Source organism: Protobothrops mucrosquamatus, unplaced genomic scaffold (genome assembly GCF_001527695.2).
Source record: "Protobothrops mucrosquamatus isolate PMUCROS unplaced genomic scaffold, P.Mucros_1.0 scaffold320, whole genome shotgun sequence".
NCBI classification, from domain to species: domain Eukaryota; kingdom Metazoa; phylum Chordata; class Lepidosauria; order Squamata; family Viperidae; genus Protobothrops; species Protobothrops mucrosquamatus.
The window spans coordinates 529753-548132 of record NW_015386659.1 but is presented as its reverse complement, the minus strand read 5'-3'; the positions used below and the strand labels follow the sequence as shown (position 1 = coordinate 548132).

At 37.8% G+C, this 18380-nt stretch overlaps 1 protein-coding gene across 1 annotated transcript in view; it reads right to left on the bottom strand.

The window, feature by feature from the left end:
• UBA6 (ubiquitin like modifier activating enzyme 6) overlaps positions 1 to 18380 on the bottom strand; it is a 135793-nt gene that overhangs the window by 103310 nt on the left and 14103 nt on the right. The window contains exons 4-5 of the mRNA XM_015815162.1: positions 15043 to 15071; positions 2383 to 2477 (exon numbers count right to left, since the gene is read on the bottom strand). Coding sequence (XP_015670648.1) covers positions 2383 to 2477; positions 15043 to 15071 — 124 coding nt within the window. The remainder of the gene's footprint in view (positions 1 to 2382; positions 2478 to 15042; positions 15072 to 18380) is intronic.

Here is an 18380-nt window from a genome sequence, read left to right as displayed (position 1 = left end):
TAGAGGAAACTGATATAAAGATGGAGGATTCGAAAGAAGAAACTAACAGATAGGTACAGATAAATAAAAATTTGGAAGACCCAGATATAATATAGGAAATGGGAAAGACATTTTATTTTTCAAGACTTCAGAACATATTTGAGGACAAGGAAGAAGAATTGATAGAATGGATGACAGAGCTGTTAGGAGAAATGCTGAAAACTGGGGAACAAGAAACTAAAAGAGAAACTGAAGGAGAAAGAAAATGGAGGCTGTTTAATGAATATAAATGGATTAAGCGTTTTTACAAAAACACTTTAAATAAATTGTCTTTTTTATTCCAAATAATATATACAGAACCAGAGGAAGAAATACCTGGTGACTAAATGCACTGACTTGCAAAGTTATTTGGCAAAGGAAGAAAGCTAGAGTAAGACTGAAGAAAATAGAAGTCCTGACTAATTAGATGAGTATTATACCATCTAATGGATGTTTGAATATGATTAAAAGAATAGACAATTGTTAGAAATAAAAGGACCATTATAAATTAGAAGGATGTGATTTGTAACTAGGATAACATAATTTTCTATAACATGAGAAATTTGAAAATACTAAGAGAGTCACTATAAGGGAAGCTTTTAGTTACCCAAATGTAATTAATTACATTTTAATAATTACAAAGTTATTTTGAATATTGATGGGAAATTAAAATTGAAAAAAAAGAGAAAAAACAGGATACGGATTGAATAATGGAATTTTGATTGCAAATACATTTGAGATATGTTTTGGCTAGAGAAGATATTATAAATTGATATTATTGACACTATGTATAACATTAGAAACATGTGATGAAGAGGTTTATATTTAATTGTATAGTATTAATAGCAGTAAGAATTATATTTGTATAGTGTGGAAAAATGATTATTCTTGGGAGAGAACCAGGGAAATACTGGATGGTGTAGTATTGGATATTTTGAGTGAAAGTGAATATGTACCACTGAATGATAAAGGAAACCAGACATCGAGTTGTTTATTAAGTACTTATGATTGTAAAATTTGAAATTAATATTTATTTTTAAAAAATGAAATATAGAGGAAAACATATTTTCTTTGTTCTTTGTTCTCTGATCAGGTTTCACAGATTAAAATGACTGAACAGTGGCTGAAAGGAGAATGGGAGAATATGTAGCTTCTAGCCATTTAAAAACTTTAATGAGCTGATAACAATTTTGCAAAATATCTTAGGGCATGGAATTTTGATTAAAGATACACAAAAGACCAAAGAGACAGCCTCCTAGCTGGAGAAATAATAAAGTAGATTTAATCTGTTGCTCCAAAGCTTAAGTCTGCATATTCTTACAATATCAGGAATCTGATAGGGAAAGTGACAAATTCTGGATGGATTTATTACAGTTAAGTTATTTGGGTTTTGACTGGATGGTAGACTTATTCTGGAGACTGAATCTATTATACTTAATTAAACAACAATTTATAAGAGATGGCATTAAAAAGCAAATGTGGATATTCGATCCAGGACAAATTATTTATAACTTTGGGGATGACTTGAGATAGATGCCATATGAATGGCATCTTATCTATGAGTGGATTACAGTAAGAGTTTGTTAACAGAGAGTTTTGAAACTTTAATTTTGCTTTATTTTAGTGTTATTATTCTTCCTGCAAACTATTTTGTCACTAATATAACATATAGAAGACAGGTCAATAATTTAATAGCTAATTTAGATTTAATAGTTTAAAGAGGACCTGTTTCGCAAGGGGTGGAACTAATGCTGTAATAATGTATTAATCAGTGATGTATTAATGTATTAATCAGTATTCAACCAGAAGGGATAATATACGTATAGGTGGTGGGGATCTTTTGATGCACCTTTTTTAAATGTTTTGATTGTTTTGTGGTTTTGTCTTTTTTTTTCTTTTTGGGGGATTATTTGTATTGCCTTGAACTATATATATATATGGATAAAGGATACAGGACATCCCTTTTTTCTAAACTTTGATTCTGATATAATTTATTTTAATGAAATATTTCATGAATAAAGTTATGAATACTTTTTTCCAGCAAAAAAATTGGCTATACTATGTTACTGTAAATTAGTAAATACTATACACCAGATATTTCTATTTAAAAAACATAAATTACTATAACTCACTGCATCCTACACACCATCAGAGAATGTAGTGTATAAATTTTACCCACAGTTTGGAAATATGATCTCATTGATATTTTTCAGTAGATATAAAAATGTAACTTGAATAGAGCTCATACAAAAATTGCAATAATTTTGAAGACTCGACCATGATGTGTATTTTTAAACATAACTGTAAAATCTGTCAACATAGTTACCATATATTTGCTCACAATATTTTAAATATTGTACAGACCTGTTCCTTACATTTAGAACATCATCTTCACGAGCAAAGAAGTTTGTTCCTAAATCCCATGTCTTGCATTGTTTCGTATCATGGATAGTGAGAGCCTTGAAATAGTATTAGAAGAAAGGAATAAAGTATATTTGAAATAGCAGTGATACAAACATCATAAATATATACATTATCACTCATCTGTCACATCTATGAATTACAAGTAGTCCTTGACTTACAACCGGTCACTTAATGACCATTCAAAGTTATGAGGTATTCAAAAAAGTTACTCACAATCCATTCTCAAAGTTACTACTGCTACAACACCTCTGAAGTCACATGATCACATTTCAGGCACTTGGCAACCAGCCTGCATTTATGACTGGTTGCAGTGTCCCATGGTCACATGATCATGTTTTGCAACTTTTTTGCCATTTTTGGCAAACAGCATTTGGGATTCAGACTTAAGACTAGGTGATTTGCTTAATGACCATGATGATTTATTTAACAACCTTTGAAAAAATAATCATGGTGACTCGCCTTATGACCATAATTTATGACCAAAATTTTGAGTTCAATTATGGTAAAATCAAATATCTTTATTACATTTTTTGATCAGCCTTTACAGTAAAAAAGAAAGATAATTTGACATAGTAATTCATTACTGAGAAAGGGTAAAAATCAATAGGATAATTAAACATCATATCTAAGTAAGTTTTGCACAGTTTTGTAACTTGATGATATTTGACCACCTGATATGTGGAAGTGGAGTTAGAAACCCTTAAAAAATAGTAAACATAAAATTTATCAGTGTGACTTTTGTATTTAGAAATTACTGGGATGATCAAAACACCATATGAAGACATAAACAAGAGTTTCTACTTCCTTGGATCCACAAGGACACTGTCTCTGCAAATAAGGAGTCCCATGAAATCTTCTCACCAGTAGATTAGATGGGAGGGCATCAAAATGAGCTCTGGAAAAGGCCTGTTTATATTTCTTTAGGATTAGATTCTACAGATATCCCAAATGATGATTAAGTTGTAAGTCAAGGACTACTTGTAATTCATAGAAGGCATACATCTGTCTAATGTTTGACGATGGAATTTGGGGGCACTAGCGATAATATTTTGACAATCAATGTCCCTGATTATCTCTTTTATTGTTGATTCGCCCTTCTCCAGACTTAATTTGCCTAAATATTCAGGAGAGAGGCTAAGACTACAAGGTTCTGCTATACAGATACAGTACTAGTGAGATTGGTAGCTATCTGACAATAGTAAGGCATCAAGTCTGTAGGTTCAAATATCGTTCTATATCCTGAGATTAGAATCTTTAACACTTAGCAATTCACTTCAAGCCTCAATATTACACAGAGGATGTGTTTTTGATATACCAAAGGAAATTTAACTGAATGGCTTCATAAATTTGTATATGGGCGAAGTTGTATCCCATATAATAGTTGGGCAATTATTTTAGCCATAAACAATTTTATTGCTGCTGGAAGTAATTTGTCCCCTGTTGCTTATGAAATGTAATTATTGCTTGCATGCTCTTTTGGGCAGTAGCAGTAGCATAATTTACCTGGACTGTTCATTTCCTTGAAGCCTGAAATACTATGCCCTAGTACAGTGGTTCTCAACCTGTGGGTCGGGACCCCATTTGGGGTCGATCGACCATTTCACGGGGGTCGCCAAGCAAGGCTGTCCGCCATTTTTTTCCCCTTTTCCGGCGGGTGCCTTACCTCCCTTGGGCTGGGCCAGCTGGTGGTCGGCCTGCTCCGTCTCTGCCGCTTGCCAGCTATGCCTCGGCCGGCGCAGGGGGCGGAACCACGCATGCGCGGTGCTCCCGGGCAGGGAAAGTCCTCGACTTACAACCGGTTGGGTAGTCCTCGACTTACGACCGGTTTAGTCCTCGACTTACGACTGGTTTAGTCCTCGACTTACGACCGGTTTAGTCCTCGACTTACGACCGGTTGGGGGTCGCGGCATTAAAAAGGTTGAGAACCACTGCCCTAGTATTTAAAACATTTGACCTGCTCTAATTCATGGGAATCAATTGTCCACTTAAGTTTTTGTCTTTTGTTAGGGAAAACTAGAACTTTAGATTTATCATAATTGATTATTAATTCTTCTCATCGCAGTAACATGCCATGGTTCTCAGTGCCCACCTCATGCCAGGAGAAAACAAGGAGAGAAGAGCTGCTTTGCCAGCGTAAAATAAAATTTGGAGATATCTGTTAATTTAGGTACATGGATATCGGCTCTCTGGAGAGTTTTAATTAGAGAGTGCTTAGCTTAGAGAGTTAAAGAGTTAAAAACCAATGCTGCTAAAATACATTTTTGCTTTCATGTCCTTGACAGTGCATAAAGTGTAGAAGGTCCCCTTCTTGCTTATTATCCTTTAGTTTTAAAATAGTTTAGTGGTTTTATTTAATATCTATTAGCAATTTTAGTTCCCTATACTAGATTTTAGTAATTTTTAGAACTTTAGAATCAAGATTAGCTGGCCTTCTATCGGCTGAATCCAACATATGCTAATAGTACATGGCAGCAATGGCTACATAATAGGGATGAAAAAGAATTGTCTTCGTAAGTTGAACACTACCTGTATTAAGTTTGTTATACATCTAAACTATAAATGCTTTTCTTCTTGTTGATATTTATGCATTACATTATCTAGAAGCATCCAAATAGTTACTGATGTTGTGGATCTAAGGCAATCCATAGGTTTCTATAACCAACTTGCTGGAATTGGTCATCAGTATTGTATGATCAAAGAAGAATCACAGAACTTGCTGAATAGCTATTACACTAAAAGTTCTGCTAAAATTACACGAATTAAAGTTCAGAGACTTGAGAAATATTCCATCCTCAAAATGGCAATTTATTTTATCATCAAAATTTTACTTCACAAAGAATTAAAAAGCAGTTTTCTCTGTGGTCTACCTAGGAACCTAAATAACTGAATATTCTTTACAAAGACAGAACTTATGTTTTGCTTTTAAAGAACCACTAGTACCAAAACTCTTGCATAACCAAACAAAAAGCGCTTCAGAAAATTAATCTCTAATAGGTGATTTTGAACAAGTAATGCTATTTTCATGGTTCCGACAAATGAAACCCTTCAAAACAACTTCGAGGCATTGTTTACCTTAAAGAATCTTTATTTTGAGTAGCATAATATCGGCACTGCATAATCGAAGCCAAAAACTGAATTCTCCTCTCCTGAGCACATATTATCAAAGCACAATTCTCTCCTTCAATTAACGGTCATAAATCACATTCCCCAATTAGCTTGAAGCACGGGCCTCCTCTCCAGTTCTCCAACCCACCAATTCCTTATCAGCTCTGGTTACAATAATCTTGTTTCTCACGCTAGGTCTAGTGTTGTTATGTCTGCTGGACTCTCGTTCACATCCCCCCTCCCAGCATCATCGAACTCTAAAAGCAAAAGGTAAAAGATGGCTACATTTCCCTTTGTTGTCAATGCAAAAACATTCGATGTTAGCAGCGTTGACATCCACCCCCCCTTAAAAAAAGGATAAATCCTATAATATAAATAAAAGCACAGTTAGGGATTGCCTCTCAGTTTGTTAGGGTGTTTCTTATAAAACCTGTTAATGAGTCTATCAGCTTTCACATCGCTAGACTTCACCCAAGTGGCTTCAGACAACAAATATCCCTTCCATTGTACTAAATACTGCAATTTCTCTTTAAAAATTCTAAAATCAAGAATACGCTTTATTTCATAGTGAGCCTGTCCTGCCACCACGAGGGGCCCGAGTGCCTTCTTAGAGGGAGGTCTTAAAGTGGAACCCCGATAAGGTTTCAACAGGCTGCAATGGAAAACAGGGTGAATTTTTCCTAAGAGCTTAGGGAGTTTTAATTCCACTATGACTGGGTTAATAAACTTTACAATGGGGAAAGGTCCCAAGAACTTTGGCCCTAATTTCTTACTACGTAATTTGAGCCGTAAATATTTAGTCGACAGGTAAACCTTTTACCCAACTTGGAATGTTCGATGAAAAGCCCTTTTTTATCCGCCTGCTTTTTATATATCTCACAAGCCTTTTTTAAAGCATTTTTTGTGAAACCAGTGCTGCTGTGAACAGAGTTATTGTAAGCCACCTCTGCGAAAGGGAGGAGGTCAGTCCAGTTAGTTTGTTGGTAGCTGACATAGCCTCTAAGATATTGTTCCACCACTGAGTTCGCGAATTCAGCCGCCCCATCAGTAGACAGATGAAAAGCAGATGATAGACCTTGAGATGAGCCAATTAGCTTAAGAAAACTTCTCCAAAACCTAGCTGTGAACTGCACCCCCCTATCCGAGATTATTCGTTTAGGTGTGCCATGCAGCCGGTAGATGTGTTTCAAAAACATTTTGGTCAGTCATTGGGCAGATTGGAGTCCTTTGCAGGTGATGAAGTGAGCCTGCTTTGAGAACAAATCTATCACAGTCCAAATGACTGTATTTCCTCTACTTTCAGGTAGATCTACTATAAAATCCATCGCAATTTCTTCTCATGGTTGGGAAGGGTCTGCCACTGGTTGCAACAGCTCAGGGGGTTTCCTGGAATTCTTTTCATGGTGGCACATACAGCACAACTCCTGAAATAGCTTTCTACATCCCATTTCAATCCCGGCCACCAAAATTGCCAGCAGATGAGGTGTAGTGTTTTTAAATATCCAAAGTGTCCAGCCTGTTTTATGTCATGGCCATATTGGAGAGCGTTAAGGTGGAGGGTCTCTGACAAATATAACTTTCCCCCCTTGATTGTCCTTGGTCAACGAGGAGTTCTTGTTTCATTTTCTTTGCCCCAGGGTCATCAGGAATAGGGGCTCTTGAAGGTAGGACTCTGCGTGGCATGAGTTGAGAGGCTGTTTGTGGATTGGAGATAATTGCCTCACTAACCTCTTCATGCTGGCTTTTGTACTGGGGCAGTCTGGATAGAGCATCAACTAAGAAGTTTTTTCCTCCCGGTATGTAAAGTGAAATTAAAACAGTTAAAGTACTGCGCCCAACGCATTTGTTTTGGGGACAATTTGCAGGGAGTTTTCAGTGCTTCTAGATTTTTGTGATCAGTCCATACTTCGAATGGCACCTTGCTCCCTTCTAGATAGTGTCTCCAGTTTAATAGAGCCCAGCAGATTGCAAAAGCCTCTTTTTCCCACACAGCCCACCTCCTCTCACACTCACGTGAATTTTTTCGACGTGTAGACGCAGGGTTGTAGGGTCCCACTCTGGTTCTTTTGTAGTAGTTCAGCTCCAATGGCCACGTCGCTGGCATCGGCTTGAATTACAAAGGGCTTCCCTGGGCAGGGATATTTTAAGACCGGTTCAACAGCAAATAGTCTTATTAAGTTCTCAAACGCGGTCTGACAGTTCATAGTCCATGCTAGTGGTTGGCCCGGTCGCGGCTTTCCTCCCTCTTTGCCTGTTTTTAGTAATTGCGTAATGGGTAGGGCAATTTCAGCAAAAGGGGATGAATTGATGGTAGAAGTTGGCAAATCCTAGGAAGCTTTGGAGCTGTTTGCGAGTCTTTGGAAGCTGCCATTCAATTACGGCTTTCACTTTAGTCAAGTCCATTTCAATGCCCTCGCTGGAAATTCTGTAGCCAAGATAATCTAATCGGGTCTGATGAAACTCACACTTTGATAGTTTGACATAAAGTTTGGCATTTAACAATTTCTTTAACATTTCTCTCACTAGTTTTACGTGGTCAGTCATATTCATGCTGTATATCAGGATGTCATCAAGATACACCAGAACCGGACTTCCGGTGGCGAGGCTTCGCCGAAGGAGGCTTTTTTCTTAGCCTCCCGCCCGGGACTGTGTCAAAGCTGTCAAAACAGCGCGGATCAGCTGTTTTGCGGCTCGGAACTTTCTCCCCGGGCGAAGGGGAGAAAGTGAGTTCGGTCTGGATAGGGGTTGAGTTCCCTAGTCCCCCCAGGAACGATCCTGGGGGGATGAAGGGGTTGAACTCCCCCGGAGTCCGGACCTCTCTCCGCAGCTCGGAGTGCCTTCGCTCTTCGGAGCGAAGCTAGACGTCGCTGCCACTGCTGTTACTTTGTATCTGCTTGTGAGTAACTTTTAAACAGACGGAACCAGACAGGGGATTTTTACTTTAGTTAAATTGTGACTTTAACTCAAAGATTTTACTGGGATTTTTGCTATTTGTTATGAGTGAAAGTGAGAAGAAAATGGCCGCGGAAGCGTTCTTTCTTTGCAACAAAAGGAAAACTTTCACTCTTCTTCCGGTTGTGGAATGAGACATTTTAAAGGATTTTAAAGATTTCTTTTTACCTTCGGCTTTGGAAAGTTTTAGTCGCAATGACTCTTTTGGATCACTGAAGTGATATTTAAAGAAGTTTGGAGAATGGTTTTTAAATGGCTGTGGAACTGAGAAAGAAAGAGAGAAATTTTTTTACTTTTCTTCTGGTTGCTGAGTGAAATCTACTGAAAATGCCTCTATCTTCAATTACAAATAATTTACAGGATGTTTTGATGCAAGCAGTTAAGCAATATAGTGTGGAAGTTAAAGATCTTTGGGTTAAGAAATTGGAAAAATCATATGAAACTGTGGCATTTGCTCTCCAGAGGTTTATAGTTCCAGATTGTTCAGAGCAACGGGTGGATAAATTATGTGAAGAGGTTGAAGAAGATGTTATGGAAACACCCCAAAATGATATGCTATATTGTAGAGATTTGGAAAATGATAAGCTTGGAAAGCAGGGAAAGGAAGCTGTAACAGATTTGGCTATGGTCCTGGTGTACCTCCCTGGTGGAATTTTGAGAAAAAAAAGTTTATATAGAATTAATTTACGGGTCGTGCATCAGAGACAACCAGCTGAAGATGTTGCTGTTCGTGTTTTTGGAAGAAGCTTACAGGCTTATTATCTGCAGAAATTTCGGACACGTTATAAAATGTAAAAGGCAGAAGACTCATCGACTCTGAAGGTTGATTTGGTATCAGTGATGTGAAAAAGAATGGGAAGCCGGGGGGAGATGCAAAATGGAAGAGCTGGGACAGATTAATAAGAAATGTTCTTGAAGCTTATATCTTTAAAATTTTGGACTAATAATATAAATAAGAAGAATGTTTTCGAAGTCCTTGGATTTGTAGAGTGAAGAGACCCAGGTGGATAAACTTATATGAATGTTTTGAAAGTTTTTTTTTAATTTTATTTAGGTTTTTGATTTGGAAAACTTTGGATTAGTAATATTATGGTTTGAATTTGTTATAGGAGATTAGATTATTAATGATATATAATTATATTATTCTAAAGGATTTATATTGTTTTAAGAAGTTAAAGATTGTATTTAATGGGTTTAAGATATTCGAATGATTATAAGAGATTTAAGAGAAAATTTATATAAGATGTTTTATAGATAATATTTAGATTTTTAAAAAACAAAAAAACTGTTTTGTATGTATAAATAATTTTATAGGTTTTTGTATATGTTTGGAGACTGGAATGTTGCTGTTGATTCAATGAAAGATAAGATGATTTCCTCGAAAGTATTGACTTAAGAGTGAAGAAAGTGAAGGAAAAAATTAAGTGCAAAATTTAAGAGAAAATTTATATAAGTTGTTTTACACATAATATTTAGATCTTTAAAAATTGTTTTGTATGTATTTTAGTTTATAGCTTAAATGTTGGTTTTATTAGAGTTAAAGTACGTAAATTTTGATTGTATTATGTTTGTTTAGTTAAATTGTAATTTAGATATGGAATGGGAGGTGCTTTAATCCTGTATTTGGTTCCGGGAAGTCCAGGGGGGGAGGGGGGAAAGGGATTTTTTATGTATAGTTATATTTTGGTATACTAGAATGGTAGTGAGATATAATGTGCTTATTGAAGAAAGGAGGCTCAGTCGGCCTCCAGGACCACATCTGAAAGAGGAGGAGAGAAGGAGGGGGGATGTATAGGGTAGAGTTGTTGAGAGGGTGGAGAGGAAGGAAGGAGGAAGAAGGAAGGAGTAGGGAAGTAGGTAGAAGAGAGGGTGAATGTGGTCCTGAGAGGTTGCTGAGCATCTTAGAATAGAAGGTTTTTAGTTTGTTTTTTTATTATTAATGTATGCCATAATTGTATACTTGTTTATTTTAAAAATGAATAAAAATTTGTTTATAAAAAGAAGAAGAAAAAATAAAAATAAATAAATAATGTAAAAAAAAAAAAAGATACACCAGAACCCTTTGTATAAATGGCCATGTAGAACCTGATTAATCAGCTGCATGAAGACAGCTGGAACTGTAGTCCAAACGGCATGACTTTAAATTGATAGTTCCCCATGGGACAGTTAAAAGCAGTCTTCCACTCATTCCCCTCCTTTATCCTCACCCGATAATATGCCTCTCTCAGGTCTAACTTAGTGAAGACACTCCCCTTTGCCAGATGGGTTAGTAAGTCCTTCAGGAGGGAGAGGGGGTATTTATTTTTCACACTCACTGTGTTCAGACCCTTATAATCCATGCAGAGACAAAGCAACCTGTCTTTTTTTTTCTTTAAACAACAATGGGGCTCCCACAGTAGACGTGGCCCGTTCAATGAATCTCCTCGCTAAGTTTTTGTCCATATAATGCTGCATCTCCTCCATTTCAAGGGGGGACATAGCATACATCCTCGGTCGTGGGAGTTTGGCTCCCGATAACAATTCGATGGAGCAGTCATTGGGTCGGTGGGGAGGCAGACAGTCACATTCTTTCTCACTAAATGCCTCCGCTAGGTCCCAGTACTCGCTGGGGATAAGTGGATCGCTTGGTTATGATAAGGTAGTCATGTGCACTAGCTCGTTGGGTGAGATAAAGTCTCCTGTAACATCCATCGAGTTAAGGGGGGGCTTGGGTCCTATGGGTAATCTTACAGTCCTCATTCCCTTCTCCCATCAGATAAATGGCTTCCATTTGTCCAACCAGGTTAGCCCTAGGATCACAGCCTCGGTCATTTTTGGGGCCACCATGAAACGAATGAACTCCCAATGCTCACCTATTTCTAAGCGTAGGGGTTCAGTCAATTGCGTGACTAAAGTTCCTCCCATTAGGGAGCCATCAGCTTGCACATACCTCACAGGTTTGGAGAGCAGCTTTGCTCGTATACCCATTTTCAGGGCAAGTGACAAGCTGATAACGCACCAGGAGCATCCGGAGTCAACTAGTATTTTTAAATCTACCTGTGCCCCCGTCTTAGGAATTATGAGTTTGGCAGGTAGTGAAAAAGATGGGACGTGTCAACTGACCATCGAGTCATTCTCTCCTTCATCGTCGCTGTCATAGGAGAGTAGAGAGGCGGGAGGTCCGGCTTGGGTCTCCTGCATGGGGGACGTGACTTGGGCAATGCGTTCCTGTATGATCCAGTTGGAATTCTCTTTCGTTGGCTGCTGGGCTGATTTCTTCTTCGCTGGTGGTCCCGGTCTATTCTGCTGCTAGGGGTAAGGGACTGGGCAATTCGCTGCTTGGTGTTCCTGCTGTCTGCATCTGAAACACTTGATTGATGGCCCAGCAGGTGATCTGGGATTCTCAGTAGTCATAATGGTTGGAGGATTTTGTGGGGGGTGGGTGGCTGTTGTTTGGGTTGATTTGGCCTCAACTCGGCTTCTTGGGGGGATGGCTTCTGATAGCAGGTGAGCTAAACATCTAGTCTTACTGCTGCCTGGTACCACTCTTGCAGCTGATCAGGGACTGCTCGATTGCTACAAGCCTGGGAGAGGTGGTCATCTAGTCCCTCCCTGAATTGATGGACTAGAGATTGCTCGGGCCACCTCTCTATTCTGCCAGCTATCTTGCGAAACTCTCGTGCGTATTCTAGGGCAGGCCTGCTGGCTTCTTTTATTTTGTGGATTTGCTCCTCTGCTTTAAGGGCAATGGATGGATCCTCGAACCTTGCTCTCAGTCCTAGGAGGAAGAGATGGGGGGCTTCTAACTTGGGTTCTTGCTCATTATATAAATTGTTCAGCCACTCGGATGTTTCTCCTTCTAAGCTGGACGCAATCACGTCGACCATAGCGGCTGAGTTCGGGTAGAAATAGGCACAGCAGTTCAAGTGAGAACGCACCTGATTAAAAACATCAGCTTCTCTGGGTCCCTGTCGAAGGTGGCTCTAAGAGTTAGCGTCATCAGTGGTTGCTGGCCTCCCCACTGTGGGTGTTGCATTCCCAGCTGTTGCTGGCCCCCCCCACAATGGCTGCCACATTCCCAATTGTTGCAAGCCTCCCAACCGTTGTTGTGTGCCCGGGGGTTGACACCCCCCTACTGTTGTTGCATTGCCGGTGGTTGTGGCACTCCCAATTGCTGTATGACCCCCACCAGTCTCAGCGGCTGCTGTAGTGGCACTCCCAGCTGCTGCGGGCCTCCCAGCAGTTGCTGCATGGGTGGGGGCCACTGCCATTCCCACTGCTATTGGCCTACAGGGGTTTGTGGTGCCCTCAGTTGCTGCAGGTCCTCCTGAGTCCCGGAGGCGGTTGTTGCTAGATCTCCATCGGTTGTGGGCCCCCCCCAGCGGTTGCTGCACGTTCAAGGGGGGCTGCCAGTCCCATGCTGCTGCAGCATTCCCAGTGATTGCTGACCCCTTGGCAGCTGCATCATCCATGGTTGTTGCAAGATCCCCATTTGCTGCTGCACTTTCAGGGGCTGTGGCCATCCCCAATCTGACTACTTCACCACCAGCAACTGCTGGCTTCCCAGCTGGAGAGGCTGTAACATTTCCCATTGTTCTGCAGGACCCGGGCTGGGTGGCTTCGCGGATTGGGAGGCTGCCCAAACTGCACAGAGGGTCTGGGGGTCTCCCTTGGTAAGAGTTGATAGCCGCCTCTCCAATCACCATGATCACTTGCATGTGGGGAGCGGGAAGGTTGTTCTCCACTCTTCACTTCTAACTCCTCAAATCTCTCCACCAGCTTCTCCACTGACTGGCTACATGCTGCGGACAGGTACTTCCACTCACCCGAGTCCTCAGTGGTAGACGGTTTTGTGGTTCTCCACCGGTATGGGGAACGTTGAGGTGCGGGAGTCCCTTCGTAGCAGCTCAGCCCCATCTGCCTTTGAAGCACTTGAGGTTGGCAAGGCCATCTCGAGGTGTCTGGAGTCTTTGCTGGGTAAGGTCCATTTTGACGACCAGATCAGCTGTCCTCACGGCTTGGGCTTTGCCCCCAGCTGGGAGGCCTGAAAAAGTTCCTTCTCCATCGGCGCGCTGGCTGTCGCTCCCCCCTCTGGGGTAGCAGCCGCTGCCGGGGTGCTGGTTTCAGGCGTTCTCTCTTTCTCCATGCTGAGATCTTTCCCAAATTTTTGTTAGCTTATCCCTCCTTTCCTGGGACAGCGACTGGGGCTCGGGACCAAAGATAGTTAGAAAAAAGTTGGAGTTTTTGGCTTAATGTCATGGTTCCGACAGATGACTCTTCAAAAGAACTTTGAGGCATTGTTTACCTTAAAGAATCTTTATTTTGAGTAGCATAATATCGGCACTGCATAATCGAAGCCAAAAACTGAATTCCCCTCTCCTGAGCACATATTATCAAAGCACAATTCTCTCCTTCAATTAACGGTATAAATCACATTCCCCAATTAGCCTGAAGCGCAGGCCTCCACTCCAGTTCTCCAACCCGCCAGTTCCTTATCAGCTCTGGTTACAATAACCTTGTTTCTCACGCTAGGTCTAGTGTTATGTCTAGCTGAACTCTCGTTCACATCCCCCCTCCCAGCATCATCTAACTCTAAAAGCAAAAGGTAAAAAGATGGCTACATTTCCCTTTGTTGTCAATGCAAAAACATTCAATGTTAGCAGCATTGACAGCTATATTTCTTGAGTTTACACCTAGAAATAAAAAGAACTTGTAAAAAGATCATAGTAAAAAGTGTGGAAAAGAAATTCCACTCCAATACACATTGACATAAAATGAACAGATTTTTAGAAAAAGAAAACGCCACTACCAAAATCTGATGAAACCTGCTAGATGTTTAACTACTACTCATACTGTCCTTATTCAGTTTTGGATAATCTATTGTTTATTTTATTTTCATATCTCTCCTTCTCTTACTATGAATACCTAATCAAGGCACATTACATAATAGTTGGAAAACATTCATTAATTCTCACCAGGGGAACAGTCAACAGTCCTGACATTAATTAATCTTCTCTGACATATCAATATCAAGAATACTTCCTAAGGGTTGAGCAGACTTCTCCAGCACTGTTTATATCAGGGAATATATGTGTCTGTTGTTTGCAGATTGTTGCATAGCAGTTGCATTTATATGTCTGCAAATGTTTGTTCTGGGTAGGGGGCACTCAAACAGCAAAACAGAACAGGAAGTTTGATCAGCCAATCAGCATCCTGGATGCATATTTCCGCACAATGTGTAGTTGAGATTTGGAAAGTGTTTGCATCACTTGTCTGGAGCTATCAGCAATCTACACTTAACCACATCCCCTTCGCAGTGTAGATATGTCACTATGCTACATGCAGTTGCAGACAATTCTAAATCAGCCTTCATACGACTTATAGATTTTCTAGTAATATTTATCAGCATCTCAGAATCAAGATTTTTTTTTTTAATATTTTGCTAGCATTTGTGTGAAATTCACGACAGTCTCATTAGTTTTTTAGGAAGCATTAGTGAATACTTTAAAATAAAAATATACTAAATATTTATTCTTAAAAATTAGAACATGTCTTTCTTCTTACCTTTATTCCTGCAAGAACTATGTTCTTAGCTGAAAGGAAAAGTGAACAGTTATATGTTTTTAGTAAATATTAACCACTTATAACTATATACTGTACTTATTCCTCCACTAAAGATAACCCTGAATTTAAGTAAATTCTCTTATCAAAAGAAAACATAAAGTACATGTATAGTATAGATAAACATCCTATGCAATGTTCCTCATATTGTCAGCCTAAGGTTGCCAGCTCCAGCAGAAATTTGTACTGAAGATGTGCCTCTCCCAATCAATGTGTGCATGTGTTATACCTCTATGCATACAGATCTGCTAAAAGCCAACTTTCAAACAAAAATAGTACAAAGGAAAACTATATTAATAACTACATCTTAAATGAAAAACATAAAGTAAGATGGCTAATTTATAAACTTAACTGATGCTCATCTATTTATACCAACATTCAGATAACAAAATAAGAAAAGTAGAAATATAATAGGAAAATGAGTGAAAATGTTGGGATATTTCCTTTAAACATTAGGGCTTAAAGGATCCAATAAATAGGACTAGAATCAGTAAATTTTTAAGATTATTATTTTTTTTTTGCAGAATGGATACAGTCATCTTATTTAAAGCCAATATAGATATTATGATAGAAAAGATTTTAAAAGATACAGAGGAAGATTGACTTTTATTAAAGAGAAAGTTGGTAATAAAATTTCAATACTGTCTTTTATATATGTACTAAATCAGAACCAAATGGGATTTATACAAAAAAAGACAACCTTGAATACATCTGGGAGAATTTTATTCTAGGAGACTATTTACATATTGATGGATAACTATGTAATCATCATAAAAGTAAAAGAAATGTTAATATTTAACAGTTTGGGGGCTATGAGGTCATTGATATTTGGGGAATTATACATCCACCAGCAAAGGCTTATTATTCAGGTAGGTACCAATCTAATTTAAGAATTGATTATATATGACTTTAAAAATATTTTTGAATCAATTCACCTAGGAAGAGATTTATCAATATATATTTCAGCTCACATTTCAGTGATTTTGGAGTTTACTCTGAATGAAGCCATACAATTCATTCATTTTTGACATTTCAATTCTATATGACTACATAATTTACAAGTGGGAAAAAAAACTCAGAATTTCACATTGTTTTAGAGAAAACAACGCCAAACAAATAACATGAGATGTCATGAAGGCAGTGGTAAGAATTGAATGCATATGTCAAAGAAGTAGGATTACAAAGAAGTTTATACAGATGATGAATGGATTGTATTTAGAAAAACTAGGAATATATGGATAAAGTATAAAAAAACAGGATCATTTGTTATATTAACAACAAAAGGAGAAAAGAACTTGACATTCTAGAAACTGACAAAATAACAAACCAAATTTTATTTTTGAAGCATACATATTACCAGTTTAACAATAAGATCTCAATACTGGCATATACTGTAAGCTTTAAAGGGTAAAAGAAATGTTATATGGAAAGGTTGTGTGTGTGTGTGTGTGTGTGTGTGTGTGTGTGTGTCAGACCATTACTAGTATTACAAATATTAGTAAAACATTTATCAAAATTTTAAAAGAATTATATATCTCTTATGTAAGAGTCTACAATAGAAAAAATTATTTAGATAAATTGAATTTTCAAGAATTATCTTTATTGGACACTAATAATTTGTATCTCTGTTTCCCAAATTAAATGTGGACAAGATTTTAAAAGTATTAAAAATAGAAACTCTCCAAGTCTAGGTAGATTAACAGGTGAATAAGGTATTCAAGGTCTACTTATACTTAAATTCTTCTCATTTAGCAATGCATTGCATCAGAAATCTTCAATTAACTAGGCACAATTTTAAAATAATTCCAATTCTTAAGCTAGGTAACGATCTGCTAGAATTATCTTCTTACCTTGATTGCAAATTATTATTAAGCTGTTAGCCAAACATATCAAATTTATTACAAGAAAAAATGTACTTTGATCAATCAAGTTTCATTCAAAAATGAAATATATTTAGAATTAGAATATTGATAAATATTATATACCCTTACAAAATTATATTACTGTGTTCATTAGATATGTTCAAAGATCTTGATTATATGGAAGGACTATTTTTAAAACAAACTTTTAAATGATATGTTTGGTAACTGTTTTATCAAAATAAATCAGATTTATAGTACCATCAATGCTTACATAAAAATTAAAAATATCCATTCAAAACACTTTCTAATTTCAAAATGTACCAAACACAGCTATTTATTATTGCCTCTGTTATTTAACCTTGTTACATAAACATTAGCAATAGCTTTCTGTAGTAATAAATAAAGTCATTAATTACATTCATAAAGAGTTCTAATACTTTAAATATACTAAAGGGAAAGGGAAAAGTTTCCCCAGCTCAGTCATGCCCAACTTTAGGGGGCAGTGCTCATTTCTGTCTCCTAGCCAAGGGAGCCAGCATTGTTTGAAGATATTTCCATGGTCATGTGGCTGGCATGACTATATGCTGAGGTACTTAGAACACTATTATCTTCCCACCAAAATGATACCTATTTATCTACTAGCTGTTATATTGGCAGGAGCTGGGGCAAGTAACAGGAGCTCACCCTGTCATGCGTCTTTGGCTCTTGAAAGTCTATCAGTTTTCTAGCTAACAAGTTCAATGTCTTTAAGCGCTGAGACATTGTGCCCCCTTAAATATACTAGTGGAATACAAATCCTTATAATATTTAATTAAACTAGAATTAGAATTAACAAATTATTTATTTAATAAACACTCTATTCCTATGAGGAAGAAAAATGTTAAAAGAATAAGAACTTGAAGTAAGGCAAAAATTTATATGATTTGAACAGAAAACATACAGGTAGTCCTTAAGTTATGATGGCAATTGAGACTCAGAATTCTGTTGTTAAGCAACACAGTCAAAAATTTTGATGTCATGTGACTGTGTTACTTAAACATGATAGCAATTCTAGCAGTCCAGGTTACCATGCCTTATATGAATACTTTTTCCAAACTCTCAGCAGTGCAATCCTTAAAATATGAGATTTAAAAGCCCGATCAACTTTCTTATCAAAAAATAAATAAGCATGCCATCCATAATATAAGTCCCAACCCTCAAGTATCAAAATGTCTCTATTAGTTAAGTTAATCCAATCACTAATCCAGGTTAATACCACTGCTTCATAATATAATTTTAAATTAGGGGCTTTAAGTCCCCCTCTTTCCCGTGCATCTTGCAAAATTTTAAATTTTACCCTAGGTTTTTTCCCCTGCCATATGAACCTATTGATACCTCTTTGCCATTCTTCCAAATTTGAATCCTTTTTTAAAATAGGTA